Genomic DNA, 25,588 nt, shown 5'->3' with positions numbered 1-25,588 from the left:
CTCCTCATGGACGTACTGTGATGGCAGACCTGCACACATGGCACTGTGGTTGGTCTCCAAAAATGTTTAAGAGTAAACATTCTACCACAGGAAGCAGCAATTCTTCTTTAGCACAAGTGGTAGGTGTGTGTGGGCCTGACCCAAAGCCCACTGCAGTCAAAAGGAGCCTTTCCATTTACTTCAATGGGCATTGGATCAGGCCCTTTTATTTCTGGAACACAAACTCCAGAGTTCTATTCCCAGTACTATGTGGGCACTTGAGTTATGAATATCATGTATGATTTTTGTTGTTTCTGGCCACAGATTGAGAAAAAACTCTCTCCTAAATTCTTCAATTATGCTTTGCAGTACTGAGAATTTGTGCAGTCCCTCTTGCACATGCATAGCTCTCCCTCTCCGTGTATTACTTGTTTTCTTCTTGGATAGATAGATATATATAAAAATCCCAGTTAAAGAGGCAGTAACTTTCCCAGAGCCATAGAGTTAGTGTTGTTCTATTACCAATAATCAGTGAAATTAACATTCTTAATCTATTACAGCTTTGGTTTGTATTTCCCCAATTAATTTTCTAGACTATTGCAGATGCAACTAAAATAACAAAAGCAAAACCAGGTGTTCCTTAGTACAATACTGACCATCACTTTGTCACTGAAAACTCTGAATTCTTCTTGCTGCTTCTTCACACTTTCCAGAGAAAGCAGCTCTTGATCTAAAGGGCCAAGATATCGCTCCCTTTCATTTTCAAACCAGAGTTTTATCTATAGAGGATACAAGATTTGTTTTTTAAAATTAATGAGTAAACTATATCTAACACAGAAATTAAGCAACTTTATCAAAGCAAATTAAACTCTTGTGAACATATACCAAATAAATCTTTTAAATTCTTTATTTCAAAACTATGCAAAAATATCTCTCTCCTCATATACAATTTATCTAGAAAGCTATTTTATGTACTGCATTTAGTAACAGACACTTTAGTCAAACATATATTAGTTTGCACCATATGTTAGGCCTCACCTTGTACTCCTTACACAGGCAAAACTCCCATTGAACTCAGTGAGAAATTTGCCTGTAGAGACTGTAGGGCAAGATCATTAGTGATTAATGAATAAAAATATAATTAGAACAGCTCACTGAATACAGAGAGCCAAAAGGTCTGTGCTAATTTTTAAAAACATTTATTAAAATATTTACATTTTCTTTACTCAGGATTTATTACAGATGTTTCACTGACTTGGAAAGTTTATCCTTGTGACAGATATGGCAATTTCCTGCAATATCTTTGGGAGACCTTACTGAATTAAATTTAAATAGCTTTCCAGTCCAATGTATTATAAATGCAAAGTTTATGTATTATTGTGGGATTGTACATAACTATTCTAGTGGGGAGACATGGCCAATGTAAAATCTCAGAAGTGCTATTAGCTTCAAAGAACTATTTTAAACAAAGTATCAGACAAAAAAAAAACTTTCAGCACCAACAAAGTGAAGTGGATTTCCCAGGAGATACCTGGAAGGAGTGGAATGCAATTCCCAACTCTGGACACACCCTTTTGAATCTATGCCTTAAGGAGAGAACCACTCCTTGGCTGATTACCTATTCAAGTTCTCTGCAGGTCACAGACCCAGGCTGTAGAAAGGAAAGGCTAACCTATGCATATGGGTTCTTGTTCTGAGCAAAAGCTGTTATGAACTTGTGACTACAGAAAACCCCCATACTGGGGTTTGAAGGACTGAATCCTACCAGAGTCCTTGTTGGAGTAGGGGAGGATCTCTGGCTTATGTGCAGGCATGTAAGTTCTTTTATTGTTTTTAAATGTGTTTTCTGTGTAATGCTTTCACCTTAAGAATAAATGTGTTTGCTTAGAAAGGGATGTGTGGTAACTTGCAACTGTGGGCAATTATGACTGTTCATAACCTCTGAGGAGAAAGCAAAGCAGGCTTACTTAGGCAGTCTGACTTGCCAGGGAACTCACAGTATAGGTAGGGACTGTGCAGCCTGAAAACCCCAGGTGAGGAGGGAGAGAGACACACGTTTCTGCCCAGGAGAGGTGACAGCTGAGGAGCCTGGAGCCTAGAGTGGGTTTACTTGCTGGACCACAAAGGAATACAGATGCAGTTGCCCTGAACTGTGACATTATTTGTACTGCATACACACACATATGTGGCCAGCCCAATATGTAGCTTATATTCACAGATTAACTTGGCCCCCATGATGGAAAAATGGAAGGTTAGCCCTATAGCTGGCATACATTAAATCTCAAAAATAGTACTGACCTGGTCACAATCTTCTTCAAATTTTCTTATTTCCTGGAGATTCTCCAGTTGTTGCAGACACTTATTCGATATGAGAACCAGCCTATGGACCTCCTCATCTACTTGATTGTACAATCTTGTTATAGCCTCCATGGCATCTCTATGGGGGGAAAAACAACACATAAATGTCCAGTGCAAACACAATGCCAGAAGAGTCCACTCTATATTTCAGAAGACGACAATCATCAAATCTGTTAATCAGCAAAGCAAAGGAGGTTTGGGCCAACAAGCCAACACCTACAGAACGTATTAGTGTGTGTTTGCTTGTTCAACTTGTCAAAGGAAAATGTATCCTACTCAGAACCACAGATACGTGGCAGCCAAGATTTTCAAAAATGACCAGTGATTTGAGGTATCTCAGCTGCTGGGTGCTCAGGCGTGTGTAGCTCAGCAGACTCGCTAAGGCATCCAAAAATCACTAGTCATTTTTGAAAATCTTGGCTGTTGTATATAAATAGAGTTGTTTCAGCCAATCAGGCTGCACTAACCCAGAGCTGTATATAAAGCCTTGATTCTGCAAAGCTTCAAGTCTGCAGGATTACTCATGTGCTTAAAGTTAGGCAAGTGCTTAAACACTTTGCAGGATCAAGACCTCATTACAGTTATAGAATTCTCTGCACTCTAATTACCTAATCTGATCAGATTGGCATAATACCTGCCTATCTTAGCTTCTGACTCACCAGGTATGTGCCCACCAACCCCCTTGATACCTCACCACCTCACCCTGCATGAGGTATTAAATAGTTGAATTAGGGAGGGCCCAAGTCTCTCCAGACGCAAGTCTGCAACCAGTCTTCCATTATAAGGCTGAATTTCAGCCAGCCTCGAACCCCTACCAAAAACAGGTATCTTGACTTGATGTTCTGAAAATCTGAAGGTAACTCCCAGTATATGATAAAAGCTTCTCTGAAATTTTCAATTAAATTGACAAGCACTTTTTCAGATGGAGAGATTTAAAAATTGCTTCTTTTTGAAATTTTTGGAAAATTTAATGTTTGTTACTCTGTTTTGCCTTAGGTCAATCACTTCATAGAGACAAATGCTACATACAGTAGGAGATTTGTATGTAAATCCCATTTCGTTCACTCGGAACCGTGTATGTATAAATGAGAGTAGTACCTGGCACAAAACATCTATATTTGCTATTCTCCTTAGGAGGGAACATGAAATCTGTTACACACGTCTTCCCCTTGTTACATTTCCTCTCTCTTTGGGCTTGACTACAACGGCGCTGCATTCTGGTCTACAAGGGTGTGAACTGTAGAGCGCTCTAACATGCTGCACTCTAACTGCCCCATGCAGACTCCGCTGGGATAAACTAAAAAGTACCTTAGTTTGCGTTAACATAGTTGTAAACGAGTGGTCTCCTCTCAGGCACACCCTCATGGCCTTGGGGAAGCCCTGCAAATGGCTCCTTGTCTCAGTTTTCCTCATGGCTCCCCAGTAACTCAATATAAGTTTATCCTCCAGTCCAGTGGTTCTCAGCCAGGGGTACATGTACCCCCGGGGGTATGCAGAGGTCTTCCAGGGGGCACTCAACTCATCTAGATCAATGTTTCCCAACCTGGGGGTTGCGACCCCAAAGGGGGTTGTGGGACAGGTTTAGGGTCGCAAGTGAAGAGCTGGCATTAGGGGTGGCCACAGTGGGCCCTGCAAAGCTGTTACATGCTTCAGCCCTGGGCAGCAGGGCTCAGGTTTCAAACAAGGCACACAAGAGAAAAACAGGCTCAAGTATCACACTGAAATGTAAGTACAATATTTATATTCCCATCAATTTATTTTATAATTATATGATAAAAATGAGAATGTAAGCAATTTTTCAGTATTAGTGTGCTGTGACACACTCATATTTTTATGTCTGATTTTGTAAGCAAGTAGTTTTTAAGTGAGGTGAAACTTGGGGTACCCCAGACAAATCAGACTTCTGAAAGGGGAACAGTAGCCTGGAAAGGTTGAGAGCCACTGTTCCAGTCCGTAATAATTTATTAACAAAAACATAGTGCAAAAGTCCATAACCAGTAGTCCCAAAACATAGTCCACATCCCCCAGTGCACGTAGCCTTTAAAACCTGGCTTGGTTCTCACCATCCTAGTGTCTTCCACTACACCTGGACTCTTTGGGTATGTTTACACAGCAAAGAAAAACCCACGACTGGTCCGTGCCAGCTGACTCAGACTTGAGGGGCTAGGCCTGTGATGCTGTTTCACTGCTGTGTGGCAAGCTCTGGGACCCGGCCACCCCGCAGAGTGCTAGAGCCCCAGCTTCAGCCTGAGCCCAGACGTCTACACAGCAATGTAATAGCCCCGCAGCCCGAGCACTGTGAGGCCAAGTTGGCTGGCAAGGCCAGCCGCAGGTGTCTAGTCACTGTGTAGACATACCCTGAGTCAATCGTCTTCTGTCAGACCAGCCACCGCAGCCCTTCCTTCCGGGGCACAACCCTGCTCTTCGTAGAAGGAACTCCCACACCCTCTCCGCTGGGAGTGTCCTCATGTCTCGTCTGGGGCCCAGCTCTCTGGCCAGGAGACATCAGGGAGTAAGTCGCTCCGCTGTTCCCCCTTCCTTCAGCCCTTGGCTCTGGCTCTCTGGTTTAGAGCCAGCAGGCATCGCCCTCTGCTGCTGCTGCTCCTCCTGCCGTCAGCCCTTTCCCGCCCCTTAGCTCTGGCTAGAGGATGCCAGCCACAAACCCCTCTGGCTGCTCTCCCAGGAACCACCTTCTCTCTCCGGTGGCTCCCATCTCTTACCCCTCTTGTCTGACTGACTCAGTCTGCTCTGGCTCCTCACTGACCTTTTATAACCCCAAATGCTGCCCTGTGCGTTGAACTGGCCTAACTGGGAGCACCTGGATGGGAACAGGAGAGCCGAGCCCAGATTCATATGATGGGCCAGAGACTCTGTTACAGTTCTCCTACAGGACTGCATCACTGCCAGCTAGGTGCCTTCTAGTTCACACCAGCAGGGTCTACATGGGGCAGTTTAATCTAACATGTTGTGCTCTCTACAATTCACCCCCCCACACACACACACAGACACTGGACTGCAGTGCCATGTAGACAAGCCCTTTCTCTCCCTTTTGCCTTCTCTGATTAACATGGGTCTCTGATGCAGCACTTATTGCAAAGCAAGCACCTACCGGTAGTCTTCTGTATTGCAGAATTCCTCTTTCCTGAGTCTTGCAAGGATTGTCCCACCCTCTAGCCTTAATGTTACCAGCAAGGCATCTTCCAAAACAAGTTTCATCATTGTCTTGTGTTTGTCGATTAAGTCCCTGACCTCCTATACAGAAGAAACACAATTAATCTCATTTTACTAGAAACTTAGATAGTGTGTTGGTACCATGGCTTGGCTAGCACGGCTTTTATAAAACAAATCCATGTGCACATTGGTCAGGGAAATAACAGAACCCTGTGAATGCCTGGTTCCCACTTGTAATTTTTGTCCTACATTTCCCTGTTGCGTCTACTGGTGGAGCTGAACCAGTTTTAGCAATAATTTTTGGCCAAAACATTATGGAGACTGAACTACTCTCTCATTCACTACACTTGGTCCCTCAGGTTGATTCAGGCACTCTGGCAAGGAAGTGTGGGGAAGCCTGTACTATCACTGACTAAGCCGTGCTTCTTTTGTAGACAGAGGAATTCAGTTTCCAGGGCTAGCAAACTGGCACCTTTCACAGAAAATTATTAAAACAACAATAATTAGAGATGGGCCAAAACTGGAACCTTGAATCCGAACTCCTTTAAAATTAAAGGGATGCAAATTTGAACGACTATACCTGAACCCATCCCTATAATTTTGTGTTGCATTGAAAATAAACCAAAAGGGTCTATTTTCTAGGGTATGTTTTTCAGGTATGGCAGAAACCTTATGAGAAGGGTGGTCTAGACAGTATTTGGTCCTGCCATGCGGGCAGGGGACTGGACTCGATGACCTCTCGAGGTCCCTTCCAGTCCTAGAATCTATGAATCTTGCAAGATGTCTACAATCTTGGTTTCAAATTTTGTGAGAACAGCTCATGGGACCATTGGTGCTTTCAGATCTAAACCTCGACACCCTATTCTGACCTCGTAACTGAATGCTAGTCTAAACCTGATGCAGACAGGATCCAAATATCTCCTCCTCGGCTTCTCTCTAATAACAACCCCCATAATATATTACTGAGCTACCTCAGGCTTCCAATTTTTTGAATTCAAGACACAGCATTTGTGACATCAGCTAATACTTACCTGCACTGTACTTAGGGTTCTCTTGGAGTTCAGCGAACAGACTGAGTTCTGTAGAAAGACAATGGCCTCTTTGCAGTTTGTAATAAAGAGTTCCAGTTTCTGCAGCGATAAAACACAACGACAGGTAAAAACACTCAAAAAGTCAGTCTCAGGAAATAGCTTTGGCTTCTTAAACTTAAAGTGTCCTAGATGGTCAGAAAGAGTTATTTGTATGTCAATCACAATAAGGGCTTGTCTACACGTAGTTTTTGTACTGCTTTAACTATACCAGTTTGAAACCAGTATAGTTAAGTGGTACAATCCCCCTAACGTGGATGCAGTTATACCAGTATAACTATTCCTGCATGGGAAGGGGAATAAAGGGAATAAGCCAAACTAACAAGGGGAATAAGCTACACAGATAAAAGGCACTTTTATACCAGAATAACTACATTCATGCTAATGCCTGGTCTACACTACCCGCCTGAATCGGCGGGTAGAAATCGACCTCTCGGGGATCGATTTATCGCGTCCCGTCAGGACGCGACAATCTATCCCCGAATCGACGCTCTTACTCCACCAGCGAAGGTGGGAGTAAGAGCCGTCGACGGGAAGCCGCGGAGGTCGATTTTGCCGCCGTCCTCACAGCGGGGTAAGTCGGCTGCGATACGTCGAATTCAGCTACGCTGAATTTGCGTATCTTAAATCGACCCCCCCCCTGTAGTGTAGATGTAGCCTCAGGGTTATATAGATCTATTTCAGTAAAAAAAAAAAAATTACTCCATTAACTGAAATAGTTAAATGGGCATAAAAACTGCGTTTAGACCTTAGACACAGGTATTTTTTTTTAACATCAAAATAGGCCTAGCCTTAAATAAGATCATTGTTTTCCAAGTCAGTATTTGGAATGTGTGGTTATATACAGTCTCCATAGATGCCAGACCTTCAGCTGGCATAAACTGGCATAGCTCCATTGACTTCAGTGCCAGAGGACAAAGTACTGCACATGAAGAAAACTTCAGGGCCAGTTATTGACTTTAATATAGCTAAGCTGATGGACACCAGTTGAGGATCTGGCCCTAGTGATTCAGATGTGTGTTAAAAAGTGCGTTTGGCAATTCTAACATAATCCAGAGTGGAAATCTGTCTGAATCATGCAACCATGACACAGCTGAACAGAGGCCAAGACTGACCTAGCCAGGGATTAACAGAGTACAGCGGCACAGCTGTGTGGGGACGTTTCAACACCACCTACATGCAGCATACAAGACTCTAGCTGGCACTATTTGTTTCTCATTTTTATGAGGAATAAAAGTTACTAAATTCCATCAAGAACATTCTAAAAGGGAAAATAAAATCAGAGGAGAACAAGTAATGGGAGCTGCAAGCACTATCTTACCTTTCGGAAACGCATCCAGTCATGGTGGTTATACAGAAAGGTTCCATCAAATTCTGCTGTCAACTGGGTACAGTCAATGTGCTTTTGCAGAGCCTTCAGTGATGTGAGGACTTCATACTGTTAAAGAAAAATTGTGAATGGAGCTGTATTAATGCCATAAATCAAACCACTGGGAAAAACGTACATAGTCCCAGTTGTCAAAATCTTTTACAGAATCTCGAGACAGAGGACCAGATCTTCAAGTGGGTATAAATGAGTGTAGATCTAATGAAGTCAAGAACTGGGCCTGAGATTTTCTTCATGTGTAATACTCTGTCTTCTGGAAGGAAGTCAATGGAGCCATGCAAATTTGCACCAGCTGAGGATTTGGCCCAAAGTACTACATCTTATTTGTAGAAAATATTTTCTGTTACTATTATATATTTGTTAAAATATATATAAGATTGAAGGGGAAAAAAAATCTCAAGTGACTTCTGTCTCTAAGAACCATCTATGCCAATAGAATATTACATACAAAGAAAAAAAGAGACATTGTTAAAAATTCTTTGGGTATCGAGTTTTATTGGGAGAAAATAGTATATTTTAACTCTACATACAAAGTTCAGGAGAACAAGCTTCTGTTCTGATGGAAATGAATATAAAGGGAGCTGAAGTTAAACAGCAAAAATGAGTTTATTATTTAAATTAAATCAAACATCCATCAATTTTGTATTTTTAAAAATATTTTAATTATAAAATTCCTGCATAGTAAATACAAAAACAGCAGCAGTAAGTCATTACGTTATTGTAAAGAACACAATTCACACAAACATACTTCTGACTACCCACTTATACGATTCAGCAAACTGGTTTATGCAGTAAGTCTAGCCATAAAAGGGCAAATTCTGCCACCCTTACATTCCTTACACGACAGGGCTGTTGTGAGGATAAATACATTAATGACTGTGATGTGCTCAGATATCATGGTAATGGCACCCACATAAGTACCTAAAATAAGATTTGCATTGAGAAGCACGTTATAGATAGATATAGATTTCAGTGGCACTACTCGCACAGTAAGGTGCTACTGAATTGGAGCTACTCAAAGTATAATGTATTATTCAGTGAGTAATAGCAGAATTTGCCCCTTAAAAACACCAAAAAAAAAAAAAATCAATTTCTTCTAAACAAAATAAAATGTCATGAAGTCACATTTTGCAAAGTTACTTTTCATAACAAAATTTAACTTTACAAAATATCATGCACATTCCTCTTAATGTTACCTGAATTGCAGTATCTTTGTCAGGTCTAAATGCAGATTCCTTCTCAGTCAATATCAGGACACTGTGAATGGAGTGAGGAACTGCACTCTGGAAAGCAAAGCAAAATGAATTTAGAGAAATGCTTTATTATGAACCTCCCAATCATTTTTTCCTTTTTGCCGTTTTTCAAAATTCAGCTTGATTGGTTAACATGAGCATTATAAGTCAAGAAATAGCCTTAAATCGTTATTTTTAAATAATGTATTTTCCCTATAATAAATGTAGTTATGGGGTCAAATTCTGTTCTTTTTGTTGCAGGAGCACATTGTTTTATTCTTCAATAAAATTAACTTGGATTACGCTACAAATGCAATGATGTTTTCTTAATGACTAACCTATGCTGTATGTGTCCTTGCTTTACACTATGTTTTTCCCATAAGGCATTAAAGAGCCTTATTTTAAAAATGCGAACAGCACAAAACAAGGCTGCAATAGCCTGCAATGATCATGGTCAATCTTGTCTATTGCACATATAAAACTGTGTTTGTGGTTCTCACATTGGTGTGACCTCACATATATGTGTTCACCTGTAGTGTTTGCTGAATCCTCATAGGTCGACATCAACATGAGACTCCATCATCATGTTGTAAACTATACACATTTCAAACAGTAACTGAAGTTTAAATACTTTAACTAATAAAGGATGACATTCATATTTCTTGCTTCATGCAGTATTGCTTTGATGGTGTTTTCTCTCTTATAAAAGTGGTTGTTGGAGAGGGTATTAGGTCTCAAAAGACATTGCATGTGTATTTTTTTTTAATCCATCAGTTATGCATTTATGGATTTATCCAACCCCTATTGCAGTCAATCAGTGTTTCCTCTGCTTTCAGCAGGTGCAGGATCAGGGCCTAATTCATCCCAGTGCTGGAGATAAATATGGTGTAGGGCCCTAAGTAGGTATTCTATCACTATTACACCTTCCTTATTCTGCAGCTCTTATTCAAACGGAGGTTTCAGGAGGCAGAGCATATGAGTTCGCTGCCTGCCTACCATCCATCATTCTTGCCAGTGAATTTTAGGCCATTTGGTGCTTCACTTAGAAGTACAAAGCAACTCTTCATATTTTAGCCCTAAATCTTGATTGGAGTGCTTCTGCGTCATCATATCCATTGTGACTCCACAGCTTGCGAAAAAGACTTATTATTTCTGTTGCTATGACACAATGTACTATTGGTGTTACTGTCTTTTTTCATTTTTACTATTCTGTGTTCTAATTTTTTGTTATCTTTATCTAATATTCCTTCTCGTTTCCCATCTCTGTGTTTAAAGGATACTTCAAAAAACACGGCTTAGCCATACACATTGGACGTGCTCTAATGCAAAGACTGAACATTGGGACGATACAGGCTGAGTGGCAGAGTTAACTCTGATTTCACTTGAGGCTTGATTATAATTTTACAGTCTGCCCGGAATCAGAGGCAGTATGCAGCTGCCCTGAGACAGAGAACAAACACTGAGAACAATTCCTCCTCCGTTCCCCCTTTGCTCTGGGGGAAAAGTAAATTACTTGTCCCCTTTTCCTGAAGCAGCTTACACCTCCCTGTGCATGGTACCAGGGCTCCTTCCCACTTCCCACCCCCTCTAAAGGCTCATCATGAAGGGTCCTAGGCAAGTAGTTCCTGTCCTGCCTGCATGACCACAGTCACAACCAGTGCTGGGCTGAGGAGGAAATAAGAGTGAGCTGAAGGCTAGGACAGTATAGCTTTGATTTTGTAAGTTAAAAAGTGGGAACTGATGTTATAAACAGAATGACAAGAATGATAACAATAAAACCACCAGTCCTCCCTCTGAGCCCGTTCTACTGATGATGTATTAAGTCTTTAATCACACCAGCTGCAAAGCATGCTGTAATGCAGAGTCCAATGTATGTTTATGGCACATGCTCAAGTAGCCACATTTATATTTGAAGCACATCGGTCACCTTTCCGGATTGGCAAAATTAGCATTTCATCTTTGTCATTTTTCAAAAGTTCAATAGTGTTTGCTCCTGCCTGTGGGAAGAGAGTATCTGGAAGCCCACATTTTAGTTATGTCTCCTACATGTGCACTTCAAAATGGAAAAAGCCAAACTAATTGAATTTTTTTGTTGTTAATGGCAACCCCTTCTCCACCCAAGCACACAGACCAAGTTTCAGCCCACTCTAAATTAAAATGGCTCTAAACTCTAAAAATGGAACTGACAAAGGAAAAATTGTCAAACTGTTACATTTAATTTCATTATAATAAAACTATATCTACCTAATTCCACATTTCCATTGCTTTCATTTGAGACAAATACCTTGTTAAACACTGTGCCAAAAACAAACTCATTTGCTTCCAGGATTCAATTCATCATCTTGTGATGACATATTTTTCCTCAGGGCATATCTGCCACATCTCAGATGTGTAATATACTTAAGAAAACACTAAAGCCAGCTTAATAAAATAATTACAACAATGCAAATTCAGTAGATTTCCTTTTTTCAGGTTGGTTGCCAAGCCGTTTAGAAGATTCAGTTACAATAAGAACTTGAGTATTTGGTGGAAATTTTCCCAGTGCATATTTTTTTTCCTCTAAACTGTTTTGGTGCACCAGCTGTGTGTAGGAATGGCAACTATATAGATCTAAGTGCTACATATGGTTATTGTCTGTCTGCAGCTGTGAGAAAATGGCTGTGTAAAACTCACAGGGTGATGTTAAGTAAATGCAGTAGCTGGAGGTACTTGCACCTCAAGTCTGAAAATGTTTGATCTATTGTTACAATACTCAAGTTCTCACTAGAACCATAAAAGATTAAAGATCAAAAATCATTTTGCTCTGGTCTTCTACTTTGTTTACTTTGGGCACCTGACAGCACTTTGGAAACAGTTAGTTCCACTGTTTCCCTTTTTTTAGTCAGTTAGGCCTCATATAGGTACCATGTGGAGCTGATTACAGGACTGCAGCTTCAATCAGTTTCCTCTCATGTTAGTGTGGATCTTCATACCGTAAATGGACAGGGGAAAACATTTTAGGAAAGATGGTCAGGAGAATAAGAAGGTTTAATACCTGAAACTACTTGTAACTTTACTTTTTTTAATTGATCAGATTTCAGATGGACAGCGTAGTGCCTTTTTAATCTGAGTGCAGTTACAATGTAAGGCTTGTAAGGGTAGATGGGAAAGAGTGAAAAGGTGGGAGGAATCATAAAGTAGTCATCATCTACAACAACTTGTTCTTGTTTTGTTATTTTTCTCCTTGAATAACATGATTACCATATCTACATCCTGCACTGTACAACCTTAAATGTCAGCTATGGCTCAAAGCAGACTGCACGGGAAAATTTCACTCCTCTCTCCGTGAGTTTTCAATGTTTTCATTTTGCTGTTGTCATGATTCAGAACCAAGGCTGGGATGTACGAACTTTGGAAGAATGTCCATTTTCTGACTGTGATTAATTCTGATCTGAACAAAAAACACTTTACCCTTGTCAAAGGAATACTGATGGAAGCCAAGCACATTAAAAGGCCGTTGTGATAATGACGTGCTAGAGTCACTGTAATGTCAAAATACGTTGTAACAGAAAATCAGACTAGAAGATACTAAGACCTTTGTGCTAGTGTCTTTTCCTTTTTGAACTGTTCAGTGAACCAGCACTAACAGATCTTTAGTTTCACTGTGCATACAAAAACAATTCACTCCATTAAAGGCAGAAGAAAAGTTGGCCTCAGTTGTCAAGACATTCTGTGTAACTTTTACTTTGCTGTTTGTTTCCCTCAGTGCACCAAACTACAGGTTAACAAAATGAATGTTGGATAATATCAAACGCAAGTGAATCTCCATAACAACTTCACAATAAGCTGCTCTAGTCCTACTCACTGTTTGAGAAAACTGGACTTAATGTCAACAGACAGACAGTGCTTATTTTTGTAGAACTAGCACTAAACTCCTCTCAAGAATATACCATACTTGTATTTTGTATTTTAAATCTATTCCTTCTACTTATATTTATACCTAATTGGCTTTAACTTTTTCAACTGATTCTTTGATGATCCTATTGTGTATCACAAATTAATTTTTCCATGTGCTGAATGGAGAAAGTAATTCAAAAGGGAAAGAACTACCACTGGTATTAAGTTTAACGCTGTAAGCTCTTTGGCACAGGAGGCATCTTTTGATTGTCTGTGTGCACAGCACCCAAAAAAACAACACCCCAGTACCTGATTAGGGGCCTCTAGGTGCTACCACAATACAAATGATAACAATAACAATAACTTTTAAAAACACTAGTATTTTATTTTGTGCTCTTAAACAATGCACCATAACCACTAGCACTTACCTGTAATGCTGTGAAAGCTTTGAAAAGACCAGGACTAGGCTGGCACTTACGAGCATCCACTAAAATAACGAGCCCCAGATCACGTACTTCCTTCCTAGAAACAGAAAGGCAGATATTTCCTAAGCTGCATTTCCTCTTGATAAAAGTATTTACTAAATGTTTATAAAATTGTATCCAAACAAACAGGTTGATGATGGGGCCACTTAGAACAAATATATTTTATTTCCAGTCAGAAATAAAGCAGCAGACAGTATATTATGCAGAAAATGATTACAGTCAGCCCCTCTTATTAAAAAATCTGTTGTAGGTGGTCAGGGTGGGGAAATTCCCTCTCAGAGTTTTCTCCAGATCATACTGTCAGGGATGAATAATTTGCCGTTGTATTGTTTCTAGATTCCTTGTGCCCCTTCCCATTCTCCTGCCAGCATAGCTCCCTCTCCAGTTGTCCACTATATCTAGAACTCTGCCTCCCCCCCATGTTTTAAAAGCAGAGTTTCCCCTGTATGGAATGGCTGTTTGGTTAAGATAACACAGCCACAGTAGATATCCTCCGGGTTTATGGAGGGGGGGAGTAATGATGCACCTAGACATTGGTCCCCCATCCATGTCCAGATCTCTATCCCTGGAGAAGGCTCTCTGTGAGTCTGGAGATAGGGCTGGTGGTGTCAGCCAAATGGTTGGGGTCGCTTTTCTCATGAAAACGTGCAGATTTCTGTGTGGCGGGTTCTCTCTGCATAAGGTCTGAGGGTGCGGGAAATGATCTGGAATGGTAATACTAAGCTGAAATGAGTTTCCGCTCATGAAGAACTAATTGCATGGCAGACTGATGCCTTGGGCTGGCATGTCAAATGGTAATATCCCTATTTTTCAGATAGACTGGTGTAACTGAAATGCTTTCCCTAATATGAGGGTTTTATCAGCTAGATGTAAACATTTATTCGGAGTTAAACTTTGTAGGAGTTGCTTGGCTTTGGGGAAAATTATTAGATCCATAAAAAGTTTTTGCATTAAATAAAAAGGCAAAAAGGAGGTACGATTCCCAATACATTTGTGGTCTTACAATCCGACTTTTCAGTTAGTCAAGATTATAGACTCTGTGACTCGGCTTTTAAAACACACTTTCAACAGATTTGGGTGCCTCATTCCCTTATGCTACTTTGAAAATCCCAGCCCATAACGCTAGCCAATAACACTGCTATTTCCAGCAGGAACTACGGTTTTGGGGACTATTCTAAGGCCTAACTGCACTCGCTTTAAGGGTGAAATTCACCTCTCTACTGAGACCAACTGCACAGGATTTGACCTTTCAGCTGTTGCACACGTGAAATATGTTGTTTCAAATTTTGTTTAAAAGCTGTTTTATCATCCCCCAGACTCATCTTTACATGCTGTAATTATATAATCTAAATATTGGGTTACATATATTTACACTAAGTATAAACAGCAATTACCTTTAAAGGCATTAATGACATATATACACAATGAACAACTAAACATTACTTTAAAAAGCCAGGGCCATTCCAAGGCAAACAGTACATTCAAAGAATGTCAGGGTTATGAAGCAAGTTCAGAGGGAAAAAAAGGAATTATACTATTAAACATTAAGGCACCTTCACTGCAATGTGAGTGGGTACAACCATCAGACATTAATTTATTATGCCCTGTAGTGGGGAAGTATAGATTTTGGGCTCAATCTAGCTTCCATTTAAGCCAATAGTAAACTACCCATTCACTTTAATAGGAGCCCTAATTCCTCCCCATGCAAAAACATCTTATAGAGGTGAATAGAAAATTATATCCTTTCTGCAGTTCCCTTCCTCCATCATCCTGAGAGAAAGGACCGCATTCTCTATTACATTCTACAGGTTTTACAATTAGTTCTGTAGAATCTTACTGGTTTTGTCCCTATGAAATTCTATACGACTTTTCTGTAACAGGTAAGAGCTAGATTGTCCAATTAGGCACTGTGACATTATCTGATTAAAATATGACCATGTAGATCATTCTTGCTACTACTGTTAAATAATTGCAACAAATCTTGTACAAAGTATGTCAAGAAAGGTGTCTATGGAAAGGGTATGATTTGCTGAATACGATTATGCTATTTGTACGCATGAATCATTTTTGTATTTGAAGTTATGAGTATTGGCTCTATATCTAGATTTCAAATGTTTGCTCTTGGGGTAACGCCCACAAGATATTTAGCCTTAACTCACAATGGACCATGGGAGACGCCTATCTATGCTTAATGGACTTTCCTGCTATGACTAAGTGAAATCATGCATGGACATGCGACTTGCCCATGTGACCCCAAACACCATCTTTTACCTGTAATTTTCCACAGTCAGAACAATGGGATTCCCTTCAATTGGCAGAAGCTATAAAAGGCCCTGGAAACATCTCCATTTTGCCTCTTTCCTGCTCATACCTCTGGACTATGGACTTATACTAATGGGAGCATTCTAACTAAGGGACTGAGGACCTTCCAATGATTTGGAAGCAACCAGAGACTTGACTTAAGCCAGCAGTTTATTCCATCACGCTTCAAGCCTGAACCAAGAACTTTGCAATTGTATGTATTTGATTCCTTTAACCAATTTTAACTCTCACCTTTCTTTCTTTTTATAAATAAACCTTTTTTAGTATCTAATATCTAGATTGGCAACAGCGTGATTATTGGGTAAGATCTGAGTTATATATTGACCTGGCTGTGTGGCTGGTCCTTTGGGATCAGAAGAACCTTTTATTTGATGAAATTGGTTTTTAAAGAACCATTCATCTTTAAGTCTAATGGTTTTGGTGGTGATATAAGGATTGGAATGCCTAAGGAAACTGCTTTTCTGACTTGTTAGCCAGTGTAGTGAAACAGAAGTTTACTTTTGTTGCTGGTTTGGTATATCTTATGGGAGAATAACCACCAGTTTTGGTGTGGGTCTGCCCTATTTCTCAGCAGTTTGTCCTGAATTTGGTATTCTCAGTTGTGACCCACAGAGGCACGGTTACAGGCACCACCCCAGCAGAGGGTGATGCAGAGCCACACTGCTGGAAGAAGTGGTGGGGGAAGGGACTGTGACTCAAGGCCTGATCCAAAGCCCACTGAATCAACTTAAAGGCTTCCAATGACTTCACTGGGCTTTTGGCTCAGACCCAAAGAAAGGTACAACCCCTCCCTAAGCTTCCTGGCATACAGGGGAATGCACTGCAATGCATCTGGCAGCGTGTGGGATCAAAGTTGAGTGGGGTCATGGTCCTCAAGGGGGTGATGTATGGCCCTTGGAGCAAAAAGAGGCAGCAATCTCTTGGCTTCTGTGAGCACCGCAACTGCGTCTATCCCTGCTCTTTGTCCCCTTCACATACAAGCCCAGGACAGTATGGCCTAATTGTATTTTTCTTTGGTTTTTGAGTCTGTAGAGTTTGATACAAAATTTGTGAATTAGAAACAAAAGGGTTTGTTACACAGAAAAAATAATTTATCTGGAGTTATGTGCCAAAGTAGACTTTCTTGAAAGTGGAGGGACATTTTTCTGCAGTCGTAGATAAACATAGGCCAAGACTATAACAGGGTTCAAAAAAGAACTAGATAAATTCATGGAGGATAGGTCCATCAATGGCTATTAGCCAGGATGGGCAGGGATGGAGTCCCTAACCTCTGTTTGCCAGAAGCTGTGAATGGGCAACAAGGGATGGATCACTTGACGACTACCTGTTTTGTCCATTCCCTCTGGGGCACCTGGCATTGGCCACTGTTGGAAGACAGAATACTGGGCTAGATGGACCTTTGGTCTGACCCAGTATGGCCGTTCTTATGTTGTTATACTAGACTAGATTCTCATCTGCACCCAAACAAAGAAAATGCTTCTGGGTCACCGATCCTGGGATTTATTCTGTAGTGGCCTGGTTTGCCCAGGGCTGCTCTAAACTAGACCAGCTGGTGAGAGCTCCAGGGGACTTCTTAGCCAACTGAGGAGTCCTTTAAACCAGGAAATTTCAGCTGGACTTGTCAGTCAGCTATCCAGCCTCCTTGATACAGCAATATATGGCTTATTGTGAGGGACAATCTGGCCCGCTGCATTTACCAAATATGCCACTGCTTTGAATTAGGGTAGGACAGGGCCCTTCATACACTTGTGGAAGTTGTGTGAAGACCACTGGTCAGTAGTACTGTATTTTTTAAACTATACAAAAAAATGTCAACAACATCCCCTAATATCTGAGTTATGACGCTCATATATCCACTAATTCACGGGCAACTCTTTTAAAAGTATTTTGAGCAGAACTATTTGTCCAACATTGGGCAGAAAGACAATTATATCACAGGATTATATTTTATATTTGGAATGCTTTGATGTTTAATTCAAGCTGCGTAGGTTTAGTTATTTTATATTAACTTTTGGAAACTTTTCAAAATTCTCACTATTTAAATAGTACTTTTAAAAGCACCTTTACTATGTTTATTAGTACGTATAAAGGCACAGAACAAGACCTACAAGATATGTTAACTGTTGCCAATTTTCCTATCTGGCCAATTTTCAATCATCCTCAGTTTTTGTTGTACAAATAAAACTGTACACAAAGTTCTCCATAAGTTACAGTACTGTTTGAATTTGCACCCTCTATCCTACACATGTGTGCATGCGCAGAGGAAGCAGACTTAAAATTTGGTCCATTACTTATAAACTTAGATGTAATTTCTTAGATATAATTTCATCTGTTTCCCCATATTAAAAAATGGTGTCACAATTATTAGAGTTCTCAGAAATTTTAATAATTTTTTTTTATTGAAAAATGGTATTTTTCAAATATAAAAGATTTACTGAAAAACTGTTGATTTCTTAATTTTCATTTTTCACAACATTTTTCATTACTTTTTGGTGATTTTTTTTTTTAAATCAAAAAATCACATTTTTCATTCCACTGAAAACTAGGTTTGTGACACACAAATATTTTGATTACATTTTAATTTAAACAATTTTAGAAAACAAATTGAAAAAATAATGAAAAAATTGATCCATTTGAATCTGTAAAACTCAAAAAAAACCCTTCAAAATGTTGAATTTTAAGTGATTTTTGTTAAAACCAGTTACACTGGCGATGACAGAACTAAGGCTCCAATCCTGCGAACGCTTACACACCAGAAACTTCACACCTTCGAGTAGTCCCACTTGTGGTGTTATGTTAGTGAGTTCAGCTGGGATCTGCCAGGCTTGGGGACCCTCCCTCCCCCTCCCCCCAGCAATCCCTCTTTTTATGGGTTTTTCCATGGGAGCAAATCATCTGAGCCAATATGATTTCTCAATTGATACAAATTTGAGGAAATACTGCAAATGTGTTCCTCGTGCACTGTACTGCTTTAACGTAATGAAAAACACGTCTTAGGTTTTGCAATTTTGCACAGTGGAAAGTGAAAGAGACAATTCAGTAAGTTCTGCTTGTCCATTCCAGAGGTTTCCCCATTGTGGAAAGCAGGAGCCTTATTTATTTAAGTTCTTTTTGTAAAATCCCCAAATGTCATGACAGTAATTTGTACCTAACAGCACCACATTTCTTACCCAATTTAAACCTTTATTCACTTGTGGATTTTTACTTGGATTCTACAGCTGCTATTGACTAAATTATGCTTCTTGATGAAAATGGAATAGAAAAAAAACCTACATTATGAGGTTTTCATTTATGAAACTCACTATCTGTAGGCTCGCATCCCTTTAAATAATATGTGAGCCCTCTAGCGTATGTCTACACTACATCTGGGACTGAACCTCCCAGCCTGAGTAACAAACATGCTGGTGCTCTAAAAATAGCTGTGTAGACACTGCTTTGACACTGTCTTGGGCTCTCAAGGCCCCACCTCCTGCCCCCCAGGCTTGAGAGCCCAAGCTCCAGCCTGAGTTGCAATGTCAAAGCACCATCTACACAGTTATTTTTAGCACGCTAGCATGAGCATGACCACCACAAATCTATGGCACCAGGCTGGGAGGCTTGCTCCCAGGTGCAGTGTAGACATACCCCTAAGGGCCCTCACGGTCTTCTATTTTTGACTAAGGATAATGAAGTCTGTGCAGTTCTCCTCATGTTTTGATATCCCATGTTTCCCCATAATTTGTGAACTCATTCATATTCAGAGATATAAAGATGACTGAATTTACATTAAAACTCTGGCTTCACAGTACTAGGAACACTATTCATATTTTACAATATATAACAGGACAGAGTCTGAGGGCACCGTGCAAAGAACTTAATTCTCAAATTTGTGATGAAAGTAGGTAATATAGTGAAGAATGCCAAGTACCTCATTTTCCCCTTCTGCTTTGGAACTCTGCTGAAATCAGTGCACATCCTTTCATTGGGACTTTGGGGTGATTTTCAATATTTTACAGTTTGGAGATATCGGAGTTTAGAGGTGACAGATGAACTCCTGATCCTTGTCCATTTAGACCACTGCTCTAGGTGACACAGTCTTCAAAAGGAGTCTGTTGCATCACTGAACATCCCTGTTACCTGACCATTGGAGTGGGACTGACACTAGCCTCACAGGAGACCTACCTGGTTCCCACTAGCAGAGGAGAGCAAGAAATTAAAAAGGGGGAAATATGTAGCCTGAGCAGCAAGAGTAGCCTAATGGGCTATTACCGACACTAAAGTATACATTCTATACCCAGTGCACATACACTGAGTGTAGACAATACCTGAAGATACCAAACAAAGACAAAAGAAAAGCAGAAAAAAAAAGCCCCTCTATAACTATTCTTATTAAAACCAACGAAAATATCCCTAGGTCAAACTGTAGATCTGTGATATCAAAGATTAAAGTAGTCAAATTATAGAAACACTGAAAGCAGCTGCAGGAAACACACTCCACAAATAGCTGCAGAAGTCATTGAAATGTTTCCTGGTACAGGATTGCACCCTGCATTCTTTTCACAAAATAAATGTAATCAGTGTTACACATGAAGGGTCAAATTTGCAAAGCAGTCTCACCCTGATCTCTGTAAATTGTATGCACAGTTTTATAAACACAAATCAAATCACTCTATCTACATGATTTGTGCACACAAAATTGAGGACAGAAATTTAAAGACCTTTTCCTATTTATAGAAAACAACAGGGAAGACCAAAAAGAAATTGAATGAGTAATGAAGAAAGGTAAATGCAAAGAATAAGTCCAACAGGATTCCCAAATTGTAACTCCTCATTTCCAGGGATGGGGATATCATCCTATAAATTCCAGTTCAAATACATTTTTCACCGCCATGAGCTATACACATTCTAATACATATAGATACAATTTCTAAGGCCTAGATTCAGGAAAGCATCCCTGTTCTGGACAGCACTTAAGCACATTTGTAACTTGAAGTCAATGAGACTTAGCAACATGCTTAAAGTTATGCATACATTTATGTACTTTACTGAAGCAGGGCCTAATTTCATACAAGGGAACTTTTCATTAATAAAAACAAAAAATTGTTTAGCACCATCCTTTTGAATGTCTATCCAAACTGGGCTGATCCTCCAAGCATTTTGATGCTCTGCCATTCCCAACAGTGAGAATGGCATTGTTAAATTTATGTGACACAGAAGAAATCAACTAATTTCAACAAGAGACATGTTTTCCAGTTTATTCTAACAAAATGTATTTGTTTCACTGACAAGTTGTGTTATACTTGAAACTTATCAAAACGTCCAAAGCTAACAAGTATTAACGGAACAAAAAATCTTGTTAACTTTAACTTAAGGGAACGTTGAAAAGAAGTAACATAGATATTTAAATACACTCTCAGTGCATAAAATCTCTTAAAAAATAAGTGTAAACATAAAATATCACACTGCATATTCGACAAACAAATTTAACACTGCTACATAATCAGCACCCAGCCTCAACCTATTCACCAGAAACCTTTCTAAACTCATATCCCCTTACACTGTATGCATTTCACATGTAAACTGTGAAATCTCACAAAATGCTAACTTCCCACACACATATAACAGAACCAATCACACACCATCCCCAGTTCAGTTGCCTGTTATTACCTAGAGACCCCTATATTTTGCCTTTTCCCCTTGCTATACAGAGCAGAGACTTGATCCTTCCACATCCTACCTACCCACAATGATCAAAGGATGACAACCAATCACATATTAATCTCCATATACAGTCCAGAAATAACCCCCTTTCCAATGGCACAAAAGACCAATGTACTCCACCCACCCTTTCTTTACAGAATGAAAAATCACATTATACCTTCCCTATTCACCCTCCCATTATTGAGTCAGATACAGATACTTTCCAGATACAGACCATATGTCCATCTTCATCTACAGGCCACAGATCTCAAGAGCTCTTCAGTCTCTGGCTCCCCTTCACCACCCCACTGCCTCTCCCTAACCTTCAAAATTGAAGAGTTGCACAATATTCCTGGCCCCTGCTCCTCTCCTTCTAATTGGCGGCTTAGGAGATCTCAGGATCAGGATCACTAGGTGCCCTGACCTCATATTGCCTTGCACAACTTATGGGATATTTCTTCCTAATGGGAAAGCTTTGAAATGCCACCCGTTCCTCAGGTTCCCCGTCCTGTGAAGTGGAGGGGTGATACACAGAGGTCCCTTTCCTTTATTCAATGTCCCATAGGCCACATGGACTTTATAAAGTGTGCATCAATATACGAAACAAGACCAATTTTTGTAAATAAGTCTTTTAAAAAGTTATTTTAAATAGTGTTAAGTCCTAGATGTTAATGGTATCTTACTATATGTAAAGCCTGAAGTTTTACAGTTAAGCTGTTTTAACCTAGAGGGACTTCAAAAAGCAGGTATTTTGTGTAAAAAATTTAAAAGTGAACCTTTAAGCCTCTGTCATCTATTAATGGCTTGACAAATCCCCTTCAAACTTAAATAATTTCTTCGTACCCTGAAATTAAATCCCAAAACCACTTCTTGTGTGAAAAGCTATAAAGGGAGTGAACATAGGGACTAGAACTGAAACCTGGCTACAATCTTAACTAGCGAGCTGCTACTGGAGTAGGTCCATAGTAGGGTAATTTTTAAGGACCCTCAACTCAAAAACATTGTTGCACTTTGGTGAATAAAACAACTGTGTACTTTGGAGCAACAAAAACCATTGCTGCAAACAGAAACAACATCATTACTAGATTAACCACACAAGCCTGGACTAGATCTCTAATCCTTTAGGTCCAAATACACCTCTACCCCGATATAACGTGACCCGATATAACACGAATTCGGATATAACGCGGTAAAGCAGTGCTCCGGGGGGGCAGGGCTGCACTCTCCGGTGGATCAAAGGAAGTTCGATATAACGCAGTTTCACCTATAACGCGGTAAGATTTTTTGGCTCCCGAGGACAGCGTTATATCGAGGTAGAGGTGCACAGAAGCCTCTAGTATGTGAGCTGAAATAAAACCAATGTCAAATATCACAGTGCACTATGAAAGAACCAGTCTGATGTGCCTAATTTGCAACCAGCCACTAGAGGGCAAACTGTTCAAACACACTAGCCATCACAATTAGACACCTAAGTAGTTAATTTTGTTCAAATTCAGCTTTTTGCAAGGATTTTTAAGGATATTTAAATATGCAGATATTTGATAGGATAGTAAGAAGCTATTTTTGAGCCAGAAGGACACAACGGTATGTTAGACAAGCCACATGTCAAATAACGACAGTTATTTAATGGCAATAAAACAACAAGCAGCAGCAACAGCACAGCCAAGTAAAGCTGGCAATTCATCCAAACCAACTTTCCTAGCCAAAAATCTTTGAATAGCTAAAAACGACAGTTTATAATGGAACCTGGTTGCAAACTTAAGCCCTGATTCTGCAATTTACAATGCACAGGTCTGTGATGCTTGCAGAGACCCACATAACTTCAGTGGGGCTCTGCGTGAGTACAGCACCCCACCAGGGCATTGTAAATTGCAGGACTGGCGTCTTAACTAAGAACCGGCTGTTACTGTTCTATAATAAGCCCTCTGTGATTGCAACATCGGTGTCACCTGAAAAATGACCAGCCCAGCTCTCTTCATACCTGGGAATGCTATAGAAATACATCAGAAGATGAGCAAGCTCTGTACTTGTGGAATGTTCACTTGACCAGATGGTATTTCTTGTGCAGACTTGCACCACTGCTCTGCCACCCCGGTCTCGGCTTCCTAACCAAATAAAACACACAAAGAAAAGCCGTTGAGAAAGCATGACTGAGAACGCGCGATTTAGAAGTGTGTGTGTGTCTGGAAAACGACAATGCAGAAACTCTTAAAAGTGAAAATCAGTGATTTTCCATCCCCTGCATTTACCTTATTATATAGATTGTGATCACAAAATTACTTAATCAGTGTGAAGATCATTCCTACGTATTTAAGTTTCTACTGGTGATTTTGATGGGCAAGATATCTAGCTGGTGTAAATTGGCTTGGCTCCATTGAATGGAGTTGTCAATTTATACCAGCTGACCCTAATATCTTCTAAAAATAACTTTTTCTATTGCAATCAATTTATCTTGGCTATCTTTAAGAGATCTGTGTAAATATACTATGCATGTGTGTGTTTATGTTTCATTTATCATCAGGCACGTTGTTATCTGTAATTACATACCACATAGAGAAATGACTCCAGACTGCAGTAATTCCTGGTTGATTTCAAGTAATTGGTTTGGTAATCTGTGGCAAAGGTCTCCAGCATTTGTAGGCAGCAGCTCACTCTCACAATGGAATAGCTCAGGAGATGCATTTGTAATTGTGTTACACTCACCCTGGAAACTGTTTCTTGAGTCTATTACTGTTGAGTGCTGAGGAAAATCTGGCCAAATGAAAGACAACTGGTTAAAATTTTTGCTTTTCTGTGTATTCAAAAATTGCTCTTTAGGTAGCTTCCTATCAACATGTAAAAATTAGCATATATTTATATATTAGCATATATAAACAGAACAGAAACCATACATAGATTATATTAAAAATAAATTAAAAGAACATTACAGTTGTAAAGTTAAGCTCTCAGAAATTAGGAAATTCCAGAATGAAGGTTGCCCTTTTGACCTGTGCGTATGCATGATTCAGTCTAATTATATGATCACAGAGTATTTTCTCCACAGGACCCCTGCTACTCTCAGTGCACAAGAATCCTTCTGCCCCTGCCCTGGCTTGTTCCTGGCTCCAGTCTGTTCCTATCCTCCCCAGGTTCCTATGTCTGTTCCCCTTCTGCTCTTATTCCACACGCCCAATTCCAGTCCCTGTTTCTGTCCCCACACCCACCACAGCTCCAGCCTCCCTATTATACTATTCACCCCCAGACATTCAAGTCAGGCTGTTCCTCCTTCTCATTGGAGAGCCAACAGGAGGCAATCTCCCTGCTCTCAGCTCTTGTGCCCAGAACTAGTGGCCCCTAGCAGTCATGAGAAGCAATTGCAGGGAAAATCCCTTGGCTGGAGCATACAGGCTCTGTGGGATGGTGCACGAGCACTCAAATTGAGTAGGAGATGTATTGGGACTGAGCATGCTCAGTAAGGATGGAATAATCCAAGAATAATGCTGCTAGCATCTAATAAACTTGCACTGAGCATGTGGGAATTGAAATTTTCAAAGGTTTATAGTTTGGCTAATTTGGAACAAAATTTCACAGGGATGGCAAAAGGCATATCACTGACATGATAGTGACTACCTCTACCAAATTTCAAGTCACTGCTTCGATGCATGGAGGTGCTGCAGCTTGTCAATTAATATGTTATAATAATTTTATTAATGAATATGGACAAAACAATGTATTTTCCCTAACTTTGTTCTTGGAAATAGCTAAACTGCTTTAGCTGAAACATCTGGAAAAAATTCAGCCTGAGGCAGAAACCCAGCATGGAAAATTTCAGCCCAGTTACAATTTGGTAATGTTATAAGCAACCAAAACCAGGGTTTTAAATTGGTGACTCTTAACTATAGGTGTAGCTATCAAGTCTGCCTATGCTAAAGTTTGCATATTAAATTGAATGAAAAACACTGGGATTAATGTCATATTAAGTTTGAGAAACAAAGCACCCAGAAGTCTGGAAATTTCAATTTCAACTCTGCT

The 25,588-nt window shown here is 40.0% G+C and overlaps 1 protein-coding gene across 1 annotated transcript in view; it reads right to left on the bottom strand.

The window, feature by feature from the left end:
• PLEKHG4B (pleckstrin homology and RhoGEF domain containing G4B) overlaps positions 1 to 25,588 on the bottom strand; it is a 119,711-nt gene that overhangs the window by 37,673 nt on the left and 56,450 nt on the right. Inside the window, exons 5-13 of the mRNA XM_065399601.1 lie at positions 24,125 to 24,328; positions 23,559 to 23,682; positions 13,520 to 13,613; positions 9,180 to 9,266; positions 7,918 to 8,034; positions 6,540 to 6,638; positions 5,447 to 5,589; positions 2,278 to 2,416; positions 636 to 758 (exon numbers count right to left, since the gene is read on the bottom strand). Of these exons, the coding sequence (XP_065255673.1) occupies positions 636 to 758; positions 2,278 to 2,416; positions 5,447 to 5,589; positions 6,540 to 6,638; positions 7,918 to 8,034; positions 9,180 to 9,266; positions 13,520 to 13,613; positions 23,559 to 23,682; positions 24,125 to 24,328 (1,130 nt within the window). The remainder of the gene's footprint in view (positions 1 to 635; positions 759 to 2,277; positions 2,417 to 5,446; positions 5,590 to 6,539; positions 6,639 to 7,917; positions 8,035 to 9,179; positions 9,267 to 13,519; positions 13,614 to 23,558; positions 23,683 to 24,124; positions 24,329 to 25,588) is intronic.

This window comes from Emys orbicularis, chromosome 2 (assembly GCF_028017835.1).
Source record: "Emys orbicularis isolate rEmyOrb1 chromosome 2, rEmyOrb1.hap1, whole genome shotgun sequence".
In the NCBI taxonomy this organism is placed as follows: domain Eukaryota; kingdom Metazoa; phylum Chordata; order Testudines; family Emydidae; genus Emys; species Emys orbicularis.
Note: the sequence above shows the minus strand (reverse complement) of the source record. Positions and strands in the feature narration are given on the sequence as shown.